Source organism: Copidosoma floridanum, unplaced genomic scaffold (genome assembly GCF_036245765.1).
Source record: "Copidosoma floridanum isolate Cflo_tuat_1 unplaced genomic scaffold, Cflo_Japanese_pri ptg000001l, whole genome shotgun sequence".
In the NCBI taxonomy this organism is placed as follows: domain Eukaryota; kingdom Metazoa; phylum Arthropoda; class Insecta; order Hymenoptera; family Encyrtidae; genus Copidosoma; species Copidosoma floridanum.
Window position 1 is genome coordinate 10,069,957 of NW_028321878.1, and position 12,239 is coordinate 10,082,195.

Here is a 12,239-nt window from a genome sequence, read left to right on the forward strand (position 1 = left end):
TCCGTTATTATTATACATTCATAGGATAGAGATGGTACCTTTTTTCGTCCGGACTATTTTCAATACAAAAAAGTTGGCTCCGATTAGCTCTTGAACCAACATTGGAGGTCACACGTTCCAAATCGCGGCGGCAAGTGACTTTTTATCGTTAGTTCCTCTATTTGCCAATTTCGAATTGCAGCGCTACTCGTATCTACAGCTCGTGTGTGTACGTACACAGATACGCGTAAGTATGTAGATGAACAGTGCAGTGTTTGCCGTCGTGCGAGGGTGGTACGAGCGAAAACCTCGTAATCGCCGTCTCATCGGGCCCGTGTTCTTTTAACCTCGCAATAACGACCACGAAAACAATAATAGTATAAGATAGTACACGCGCAACACCATTATCATCGTCATTATCGTTCTCGTAATATCGTGATTATCACCATGTCGGAGCTCGACAGGTGGATAGAAATCGCCAAGGAGTGCAAGTACCTGCCGGAACATGATCTTAAGGTCAGTTCGAACGTCCAGTCCAACTCATTTGTTTCTTTTTTTTTTTTCTTCCTCACGTTCTTTTCGATCGCCCGGTAAATCATACAAATACAGATAATAGAGATGTGTTTACATTGTATTAAATATATAAAAAATTGTAATTCCATGTCTACGTTTGTTCGTCCTCTTTTTTCGTTGGCTCCGAGCAGAAGTTGTGCGACATGGTGTCCGACATACTCCTGGAGGAGTCAAACGTCCAGCCCGTCTGTTCGCCCGTCACCGTATGCGGCGATATCCACGGCCAGGTATACATTTATTATTTAACCCTTTATCTCGACCTAACCTTCAAATACTCTCTCTCCCCGGGTAATCTTTATTATTTTCAATTTCGTCTTTCGACGCTGTGTTTTTTTTTTTTTTTTTTTTAAAGCACAAGTGAAAGTTAGATTTATTTGTTGCATGCAGCTTCTTTTCTTTGAATTTATTTGTATGCAATTGCAAAAAATGCGTGACGACGGTGCAGCGTTTAGAAGGGCAAATGCGTCCCTGCTGTGTGCCGTGCTACCTACCTACCTATTATCTATTTTTGCGTCCAGTCTCTCTCGGCGACGTATACATAAGTCGGCTCCTAATCTATTAAAAACTATACTTTACTTTCTTCTAACTCTACTGCTACTTTTTTTTTATGTGACATCGCGTTTTTTCAATTGATTGCATCTTGATACCTACTTAAATATTCATTTTTTCTTGTTGATCAGCTGACACACTTTCTAACACGCACAATCAGTTTTGATATATGCTTTTAAATTTTAAACGCGAGTCATTACACATGTATGTGTTTTAAAACATGGATGGTAAGTGCTAAGAGGGAATATGATTCTTTTTACAGTTCTATGATTTAGAAGAGCTTTTTCGTAATGGAGGACCTGTGCCTGAAACAAATTACATATTTATGGGAGATTTTGTAGACAGAGGTTATTATAGTTTAGAAACACTGACCCGTCTATTAACTTTAAAAGCCAAATGGTCTGATAGAATAGTACTACTTCGAGGAAACCATGAGTCGAGGCAAATCACACATGTATATGGATTTTATGGTAAGTTTTGACAGTACAACATTCAACAACTACATAAGGATATTCATATTGATTTTCTTTATTTTACAGATGAGTGTCTAAATAAATATGGAAATGCAAATGCATGGAAATATTGTTGTAAGGTTTTTGATCTACTTACAATTGCTGCCGTAAGTCAAACATATACTTGCATGATTATCAAATTTTAATGAAGTTATGATATAAAAATTCCTTGATGTCTATTCCCAGTTAATTGATGAACAAGTCCTATGTGTGCATGGAGGTTTATCACCACTTATTAAGACTTTAGATCAAATTAGAATAATTGATAGGAGACAAGAAATTCCACATAAAGGTTCGTTGTTAACTTTGCATGCCGTAAAAAGAAAATAAACATGCTGTAAAATCCAACTACATTATAATTTTTTAAATACACAGGTGCATTCTGTGATTTGGTCTGGTCAGACCCAGAAGATGTAAGAACGTGGACAGTTAGCCCTAGAGGAGCTGGTTGGCTGTTTGGGGCAAGCATAACACACTTATTCATGGAGATAAATGATCTTAAACTTATTTGCAGAGCCCACCAGCTAGTAAACGAAGGTAAGGCATTTTTTCATCATGCATGCATGTTAAAATATTTCTCTGCTATAATTAATTATAATTGTTAGTTGTAAGTTTACCATGAACCGCATAAAAACTCGAACATGCACGAACATGGATTTTGTGTTTTTCTCCCATTGGCTGCTAACCATACAATGAAATCACCATTATAATACCATCCCTAATGCCTATTATACCCAAGTTTACTTTTCACTGAATCATTGGTCACGCCTTTACTCATTTTCTGTTGCTCACGATTCCCAGCTTTTATTTCGCAACCAACCCGTCCTAAAAAAAATCGTATTAAGAAACGTGATCAGTGAAATAACAACAAAAACAATCGAATTGTCCGCCAACAGGCTACAGGTACATGTTCGATGACAAGCTGGTGACGGTGTGGTCGGCGCCGAACTATTGCTACCGATGCGGTAACGTGGCGAGCATACTACGCATCCAAAATGCCGACGAGCAGACCCCGGTAATATTTGAAGCGGTGCCAAATACCGAGCGGGTGATTCCACCCACGTTGACCACTCCCTACTTCTTGTGATTTAACTCCTCCCCGTTACTGCTGTTGCTGCTGCTATGCACTCATGCTGCTCACCAACTGGACGATTTAACGGGCTGGATAACTGTGCGAGGCTGTTTGCCGATAACGATGAGCCTACCCCTGATTATTATTACTACCGTAACTCGTCTTCTTTTACTTCACCCATACATCCCCCTTGTTCTTTCTTTCCTCCTCATCATCTCGTCTCTTTCTTTCGCTTTTATTTTCACTCGAGTGTCTTTATCTCGGCGCAAGAAGAGGGCGAAGGTACATACTTACGTGGCTTTCTCGCTGCACATCAACACGTACACCCACCTTTTGTAGATATTTTCGAAAGGAGAGAGAGAGAAATAGATTCTGGTGAGTTTTTTTTTTTTTTTTTTGTATAATAACGAAGTAAAAAGAGACTAAAGCAGTGTAAGTAGCTAATAATAAGTGCGTAGATACACGCACAACGCGACATAATTGAGTCGTTCAGCCTTTATTGTATCTTCTTTGGTGCATGGAAAGAGAAAGTGAGAAAGAGCAATGAGCTCTTAGTGGTCCACAGACGCTTTTGTTGTTTATTAACGTAAGAATTTTGCGCGGAGCACACACGCATACACGTACTCGCATCTATAAATTAAGAAAGGGAGTGACGAGAAGGCTCGGCCCTTTTTTTTTTGTTTTACTGAGCTTTTTTTCTTGGGTAAGGAGAATCCTGAAGTAGATGGGACGATGTTCTTGTGAAACGTAATATTTTTCATTGCAAACATTCCGAGGGACACTACGAATGAAGTCCTTGGAGGGGCGGATCGAGGTGGGCTTTATCTCGCTGCTGTTTCTCGTCGATCGTGGATTTTATTAGCGTGGAATTCAGGTTTTTTTTTTTAACGAATTACACGGCGAACTCGATGAAACCGAACACTATGAATGTAACTATATAAGTTGTATCGATAAGTGGTCTTCCCGAGTGCATGGAGCAGAAAGAAAACAAAGAACGTGACGTGTCCATGTTCCTTTTGTTTTTTCTGTTTTTTAATGTGTACTGTAATATAACGTGCAGCGTTACGCCCAATAATAATTGTTATTAAACGAAAAGGGAAGAAAACCATATACCTACCGATACTTTCCAAGCTGGATGAGATGAAAATGGACGAAATAATGTCTTTTCTGTACCCAATCCCTTATTTGACCCTAAAAGACTTGTATACGTATACGCTGTTGTTCGTTGCCACCTCATATGCTGTAACAAAGTTGCTAGTACCTATAAAATGACGCAGCTTTAATAGATTTAAAGGTTTCTGTGTGAAAAAAAATAGAAAAAGAAAAAAAAAGAAACAGTATTCTCGAAGAACTTTTGAAAAAAGTAAATAGGTACTGCAATATTTCGATAAAGCAGTCGTACATTAGCTTCAGTTCTCTTCTTTTGTTTCCGTGTGATGGTGCATTCTTTCCTCGCGAGATGAAGAAAAGGAAGAAGAAAAAAATCGGGCGAGTAGTATTCTCCGACCAAGAAAGAGCGAGAGAGAGATAAGAGTCTTACTCTGTGTGTTCGATAGCTCATAGCAGTAGCCAAAGTTCTCAAGTAGTAGTTGAATATATTATAGTGTAATGTGCGTATTTTAAATAATTTTACCATGGTATTTTTACGCAAGAATGAAGATTGAATGAAAAAAAAAAAAAGAAAAAAAAACTATTATAGTAAGTAACAAAATGAATTATAATCGATTGTTAAATAATTACTATGTTGCTCACCACTGTGGTATGTATATTCCCTTGTTTTGTTATTCGAATTTTTCATATGAATAAGATAAATGAAAAAAAAAAACAAAGAAAAAAAAAAAACAAGAACTCCGTGGAATCTGATGGTGATTATTATAAGGGAAATATTTTGTTTAGCTAAATGGTTTTGATCGAGGATAATGCAATTTTTCGATTTCAAACGCTTTTTTTTCTTTTATTTTTTATTTGTAAAGTATCATGAAAAACACGATATTATTATTTTATCGTAGGAACGGGGTTTAGATAGGGTTTGAGTCGAAATAGCTCTGTCAACGTCATATAACATAATTACCGCGTGTATATGATATGTTTGACGGTACTTGAATACAAAAAATATATACATATATAAGCTGCGGAATATAACTTTTACTTTCCTTGCATTATATTGTACAATTATACTTTTGAGTGACTTACTTAACGTTATATTCTTCTTTACACCCATTATTATATTTAAACGAACAAAATTTCAAATAATCAATGTTTCAACAGTACAAAGCGAGTGTTTTTAATTAAAAAAATAAAAAATTGTTTTAAACGAATAAAAGAGTGTTCATGATTATCGCATTAAAAAACGTATGTCCAATAATAAGAATTTTTTTTATTAATTGTATATTTGTTTGGATTTATATCGAATATTAATATTGTAAGTTATCAATAACATAATGTTCATTATTGAGTTTAAAAATATACATATATATATATATTTTTTCATTGCGTAGTTTACAAAAAAAAAAGAGTACGTTGAATTGAACTAATCAGTATTCGTGAAATTAGCATCACTGGATATACATTTATGTAATATTGAAATATCAGTTGCTATTTTGTTGAATTTATTAACAACTTTTACTTTTATATTTGCATGTACCTACAAAAAAAAAAATACGATGTGTAATAAAAACTGGATCTGTAAATAATTCTTGTAAAATAGGAAAACTTGGTAATATATTACACAAATGAACACAGTTTTGTTTTTCTAAATAAACTAGAAATAACTTTAATTATGCTAAGCGTTGTATTAAAAATTATCCAACACGAGTGATGACATTGTTTGCAATATTTTTAGAGACTTAACGATTAATTGTCGGTAAATTATTTGCCATACTTTTTAAACGATTTTTTGTTCTTAGCTGCTCAGCTATTACAATAAACAATTCATTCAGAGCTTATATATTTGAAGACAGTATGTAAATTATTTGAATTTAAATAACAATAAAAAATGACCGACTCATGAGCGAAAAATATTTAAGTAAAATACTCTGTGTAGATACTCTGTGTTCTCGCTCGATAGGAGAGAAATTGTGTTTTTTGAATTTTCAAAGTGAAAAAAAAAAACGAGAACTGAGAGACCCTTAGTAATGTGCCTCTAAATGAGTAAGCGTTAGTGTGTTTACATATTAATCTAATGTAACAGATAAATAAAAAAAAATAAAAAATAAAAAAACCAAGTATATCGATTTAAAGTTCAAGCCAGCGTTTTAATATAAATACAACGTAAATGCTGGGCTTACTTGTATGCAAAGTGTTTGCAAAATGATACAATAACCTGAATTCCGTCAACGCTAATTTCATGTGAACATTACGTAAACTAGAAATTTTTTCAAAAAACGTGAAAAATATTGCCATTAATTTTGATGTCATTTTATCAATAATTTTTGTTTTATTTTGGTACTTAAATACCAAAATGTTTCTGATTTTCTATGCCATTCATATGATAAATTATGATGTATTTTCTTATATTGTGATATTTAAACAATTATTAAAAATCTTCAAAAATAGTGGCAATAAAATGCTAATTTCATGAACTTGATCATTTTTTTAGGACAGTTTGAAAAAGTGAATAGTAATGATGTAATTGATTTTTTACTGTCAATTTGTGGACAAGGTAAACACTTAATCAAAAAACTTGAAACTTCATTAAAAAAACGAAAAAAATTAATACAGTGTTTAGATGATGGATTTTTTCATCAAGTTGATTTTAACTACAAACAAAAATTTTCCGTCGCCGGAGCTTGTGACAAAAAAATAAAACAACAAACGTGTCTTTAAAGTGCATCAAAATATTTTTTCTAACGAAATCAGTCTCATTATTTTGCCACTGAATGATTGGTTAATGAAGAAAATTCTAATTTTTATCCAAGATATACGATACTTTGATCTTTTTTATTCAAATGTTCCATCTGGGTTGGCACATTAGCAACTTGATACAATCTGTCAGGTTGACTGCTTGATTTTGGTAACATGTAATATTCTACGTACCGATCAATCGAGGCTGTTAAAATCCCAGTCGAGACTCTACTTAGGTCCTCTCTTATGATAAAAAGCGTGCATTTGTCAAATTATAACTATTTCTTTAGTTGGCCCCCTTTTTCTTGGGGACCTACAGTTGTTGGCAAAATCAGTTTTCCACCCGTCGTTTCCTTGGTATTCCAGGGTCTTTCTTTATCTAAAATACAACGTGAACCCCACTTGGATCAGTGCCTTCGAAAATTACGAGATGACGGTCTAGTAGAAAATAGTTTTTTGTATCGATGGACTTGTGAGATATGATTGTGTGATATTTTATGATTTGCGAAGACAAAAAATTTTTCATGTAAAGAAAAAAAAAAAAAATACTGATTATTGATTATTGTTCCTTTGAAGGTGTGTTAATTAATTAAATGTGCCATCATTATTGGTATTTGAAGTTTATTTTTTAAACCTACGTGTAAGAGCAGCTTTGACGAATGATGCAAAAAACGTAGACACCATAAAAATTAACGTATCATTTACACTACTGCTTATTGAGTGAGTATACCCACAAACAACCGTCCTGTTTTTTAAATTTTAAAGCAAATATATCAAAATGTTCATCATAAATACCTATTTATATATACACAGTGTACACGTGAATGCGCTAATGATGTATAGTCAATTGCATAATCCTATTGTAGTTAAATAAGTGATTTATCTTATTTCATAAAGTGTCAAAAAAAAAAAAAATATATAGTTGGGGATTACAGACGTCTATTTAATTTTATGTTACCTTCGACCGTGAAACGATCGGAGCGGTTAAACGAATGGTTTTAACTACAAGACAGATGATCAAGAAAAGCGAAGCGAATGAGTAAGATTATGCGAAACATTGGTAAAAACTTTGTAGTCTCATTTTCTCGCGGAAATGAAATAACTTGTATTAAAAGAACGTAAGCTATCGACGTTGCCTTATCTATCTCTTCTTCAGCATCCATATGTGCATTTATTAATGTGTTTCTCATAGTTGTAATAAAATAACTGTCATCTTCAACCAACTTTACTACTTTCTGTGTTGAAAATAAATTATTCGTACGTTTATACATAGGATACATCGAGTTTTGTCCCCTGCCCAAACTTTTTGATCTCAACAACAACTAAATCATCATTTTGCGAGATTTTAACAGCCTCGAGCTACAGTATATCATTAGTTTAAACAGACTATATAAATATAACGGTGAAGACACACGACGAGTTGACAGTGTTCAAATCCACTGGTAAATGAAAATTTTTTTGCTGTGAATTTTTTTTTTTTGTAATTTTTTAAATTAATTATATTTATTAACGTAAATTATAGTTTTATATTCATGTAAATAATTATTTTTTTCTACAAGTTTATAACTATCTGTTTAGCCGTAACGTAATGGATTAAAAAATGTTTTAGACCTTGGAATTTGCCAAAGTAGGTAGTCAATATGAGCACTTTATGATAAATACTTGACATTTTAACATATCTTTTTAAATATCAATTAAATAGATTATGAATCATTAGCTTTCTAAAAAACGTACATATCTCTTAAGTTATCTGTTTACTAAACTTTTTTATCAATTTAAATTACTTTAAATTACTTTTTTTTTTTTTTTTATTTTTTGTTAACTTATTACTGTATTCGAATTTTACAAGCACTTGCAAACGCAGGTATATCTGTGGATACGAAGTCTCAAGTCGTGAGTCGTGTCGCCTGTGTCAAAAATATAGAAAAAAATGCAAATAATGGAGGCCACCACCTGTGATCGCTTTTAAATTCGGAATCGACGTGTAAAAGCGCTTACGATAAAGTGTGAATTTTTAACTGTAAACATTGTATGAACTATAATGAAAATATTTTTTCAAACTATATCTATTTACGTAGTAATTGAAATCGTGCACACAACGACCTTCCAATTACATGTATGATACATATATATCATTGTAGTGACCTTATGAATGAAATTGTTAGAGTTTGTTTCGTCAAACGAGTGACTTAAATATAAGACAAAATTAATTACGATAAGTATTTATATAATTATTCTATTGTACTATAATTAAAATAGTAATTCAATGTATTATTTATGATATTATGAAGTCACGTGTTATCGAAACGTGTGAAAAAAGTATCAATAGGTAAAGGTGAAAAAATGCGAAAAAAATTTTTTACGAGCGATACAAGATTGTACGAATAGTAGCGTATTAAATTTGGTTAGTAGTGATAAATATAAACGCGATTAATTTTATTTTCTTCCCTTTTTGTCCTGTGTTTTTATTTGTCAATTACTGGCACTTGCATGCAAAAACTTGTGCGCAAAAGTTTGAATACTGAAATACGATCCTTTAACGGTCTTACCGAAAAACATCGTAAAACAATCATGCACCTTGAAAGTATAGGACTTGGTTATGTTAACATAATAAAACATCTGTAATAAAATGACGTAAAAAATATACCATTTGTTTGTTTTTGTCTTATTAACCGTCCTTCATTAAATTTTCATTCATTAAAATCCTAGAAATAAATATTTTAAATTATATGTATTTTGTAATACAATTATTATAAATTTGCGCCACTTGATAATAAATTACTAGTATTGGTACAAGTATAGAACATTTAAAAAGGCTAGAAATTTAATTTTAACATTATGCTAAAAGTATGGTATTAAATATAATGTGATAAATAGCTAAAAATGTGGGTAAAATAATATACACAATTTTTATTAATACTTAATCAGTTTATTTAATCGTAATATTATTTTTCGTCATGTATAATAATTCTATTTACTTCTTACTATCTATATATAATAATATATAGTGTATTTATGTTCATTATGTATAATATATTATATTATCTACATTTAAAATCCCTATTAAAGGCATCTCCAACCAGACTTCAAATTTACTTTTCATTTTTTTAAAATATTTTATTTATTCATAAAAATACAAGGGACTCACGCAACCAAACGACCCGGACACCACTTGCCTGATTTAATTTTTCATTTATTTTTTCAATTCGTGTATAAACATTACGGAGTTTTCGAAATGTATCTCATAATTACAAATCAGTGTGATCATGTATAAACGTATTCTATAGCGCAGTACTTGTTCGTAGTTTCGCTTTTCCGTTTTGCGAGGCAAAATACATTTCCTATTTCTAGGCTATCGATCTCTTCGTGTTGGATTAAAAAAAAAAAAAAAAAAAAAAATGTTAACTGCATTTCGTGAGGCTGATTCTTTTTCGTGAATTCAATTGCTACTTTTACTTTTAACACATGGTTTACTTCATTTGCATTTTCCGTATCAAATATAGCAAATATTTAAAATAGCATTTGAATTTCAACAATTTTATTAATCGTTTGTAATTTTTTTACTCAACTGTGAATCCACTAAAAGTAATCCATCACAAATTGTTTATACATTTATTAATTTTTATTTAGTGGAAAATTACCTTACTTTGTCATAAAATATTTTTTATATTATTTTGTTTCGAGTATGTGGTTTTAGATATACTTACATTATTTTTATAAATTGATGCTAACTTGGTATAATTTATATATAGTGATGCTAATGTGTCTAGATATGCACGTGGTGGATTACTTTTAGTTAATATTGATGAAAAAATGTTGTATACCTTTTTTTGTTTACAAAAGTACAGACGAATTTCACATTTAAACCCATGCATAATATTGCCGTACCTTAAATATTTAATTAAATAAATGGTACTTTTTTAATTTAAAAAGCTGTAAAAATTTAAAGAAAAAAAAAATCAGTGCAGGCATCCGTTCGTGACGACCAATCTTAATTACAAAAGTAATTTTTAAAGTTGAAAAGAAAATAAAATTTTTTTTTCTTCAAACGTAAATATATGGTAACTGACTCACTCATTGATAGAAGTATTGAAATCATTACACAGTGAAAAATTCGCTCCTCCTCGTCGAGCTCGTGCTTTTCTTTATCTCTTGCTTCCTTTACATTTAGCTAATTTTATTATAATAAATATTTTTATTCACCTGTCGTTTCTGGGTTGAATAATTTTCCCCTATTTTTCAATATTTTTTAGATTTAAATTTACATACAATCTTACGATAAATCTGTTTAATTTTCGTCAGTCGTTTTTATTTTAAAAATCATCCTTCGCTTCGCACGAAACTTGAATGTAAAAATAAATGCTTTCATATTATCTTGTTTTTTTTTTTTTTTTTTTTTTTTTTCACTACAATTTTTTTTGTGACAATAGATTAATATGATAGAAATTTTTCATCTTATGATAATTTTTTTTACGTAAAATAAGACTACGCCTCTGATAAAAACAATGCAAAAGTAAATTACAATAATAAAAACTAGCCCATAAATATATTTACATTTCGTTTTGCAATTAAATGTCTAATATAAATTTCTCCCTACAGATAACAATACAAATTAAAAACATCTTAGAAATAACGATAAAACGTTTAAATTGAAAAACTTGTGCCCCCAAAACAGGCGCACCTTATAGAAATATAGACTAGTACTTTCAAAAATCATTTCTTATCGTATTCTTACAAGATTATTCTTTTGCGCGTGTTATTTACAAAATTCAACCCACAAACGAGAGGTTCAAACTATAATGGTGTTTTACATGTGTACGTGTATATGTATCTGCATGTCACCTCGTATCTTGAGGAGATTTTTCACATTTTACAATTGTTTCTTTTGTTTCCTTACTGTAATCATTTATTTTTTTCAATAATATAGACTCTCACTCGCACTTAAATGTTAATGATTGGGCACGATAATACTCTCGGTAATAGTATAATGCCCCAAGTCTTGCTGATCCAACGCTTTAAGCCCTTGGTAACGAGCACACGGCCTCTTCCTCTGTGTCTCGAAAAGTTAGCGCAATATTGAAATTTTATTTAATTCAAGCTTACTCTACTTTAATTTTTCGTCAGTATTTTCTTTTATTTTCGACGGAAACAAAAATATTCTAAGTGGATGAAGATGGTGGATGAACGTGATGGTAGTGATAGTGAAGGTAGGAAAATATTTGTGTGAGCGTAAGCGTGATAGTTTAAGAAAAAGATCGTAAAAAAATATAAGTGGCAGTCATATTTATATTTTTTATTTTTATTCACGCTTCGCTGGGCTCTTTTTTTCATGCTCGTTTACTTTAATTTAGAATATACACTACTTTTACGACAATCAGTGCATGTATATGTACATACGGGTGAGTGTATGTCGAAATTGACAGAGTAGGTATGAATGATTAAAAAAGTTTTTTTTTTTAATTTTCACAACTTGAATGGTTTAGCGCAAATGTGATGAAATATTACAACACGATGTTATTTAAACAAATTTTAGTAGTAAATTATTACTTTCTTTGAAGTGCCATACCCTGACCTAAATGGTGTTTAATACCATTCGAAATTATTAACTTATTTTCAAGAAGAGTGAGAGGATATATTTTAATCCAATAGATAATTTGATAGTTTTTTTTCTAAAAATTTATGCATTCATTTAAGGGATAATAAAATCATAA

The 12,239-nt window shown here is 31.4% G+C and overlaps 1 protein-coding gene across 2 annotated transcripts; it reads left to right on the top strand.

Annotated features, from left to right (window-relative positions):
• The first annotated feature begins 262 nt into the window (after window positions 1-262).
• Window positions 263-5,210, top strand: PpV (Protein phosphatase V). Of its 2 annotated transcripts, none has more exons than XM_014362396.2 (7): window positions 263-495; window positions 684-779; window positions 1,364-1,571; window positions 1,641-1,720; window positions 1,800-1,905; window positions 1,989-2,150; window positions 2,510-5,210. In XM_014362396.2, exons 1-7 carry the CDS (start codon window positions 427-429, stop codon window positions 2,698-2,700), a joined length of 912 nt encoding a protein of 303 aa, XP_014217882.1. In that variant the 5' UTR covers window positions 263-426; the 3' UTR covers window positions 2,701-5,210. The 2 variants fall into 2 exon arrangements, with proteins under 2 accessions (XP_014217882.1, XP_089444712.1); XM_089588586.1 differs by having other exon boundaries at window positions 367-564.
• Window positions 5,211-12,239: the final 7,029 nt, after the last annotated feature.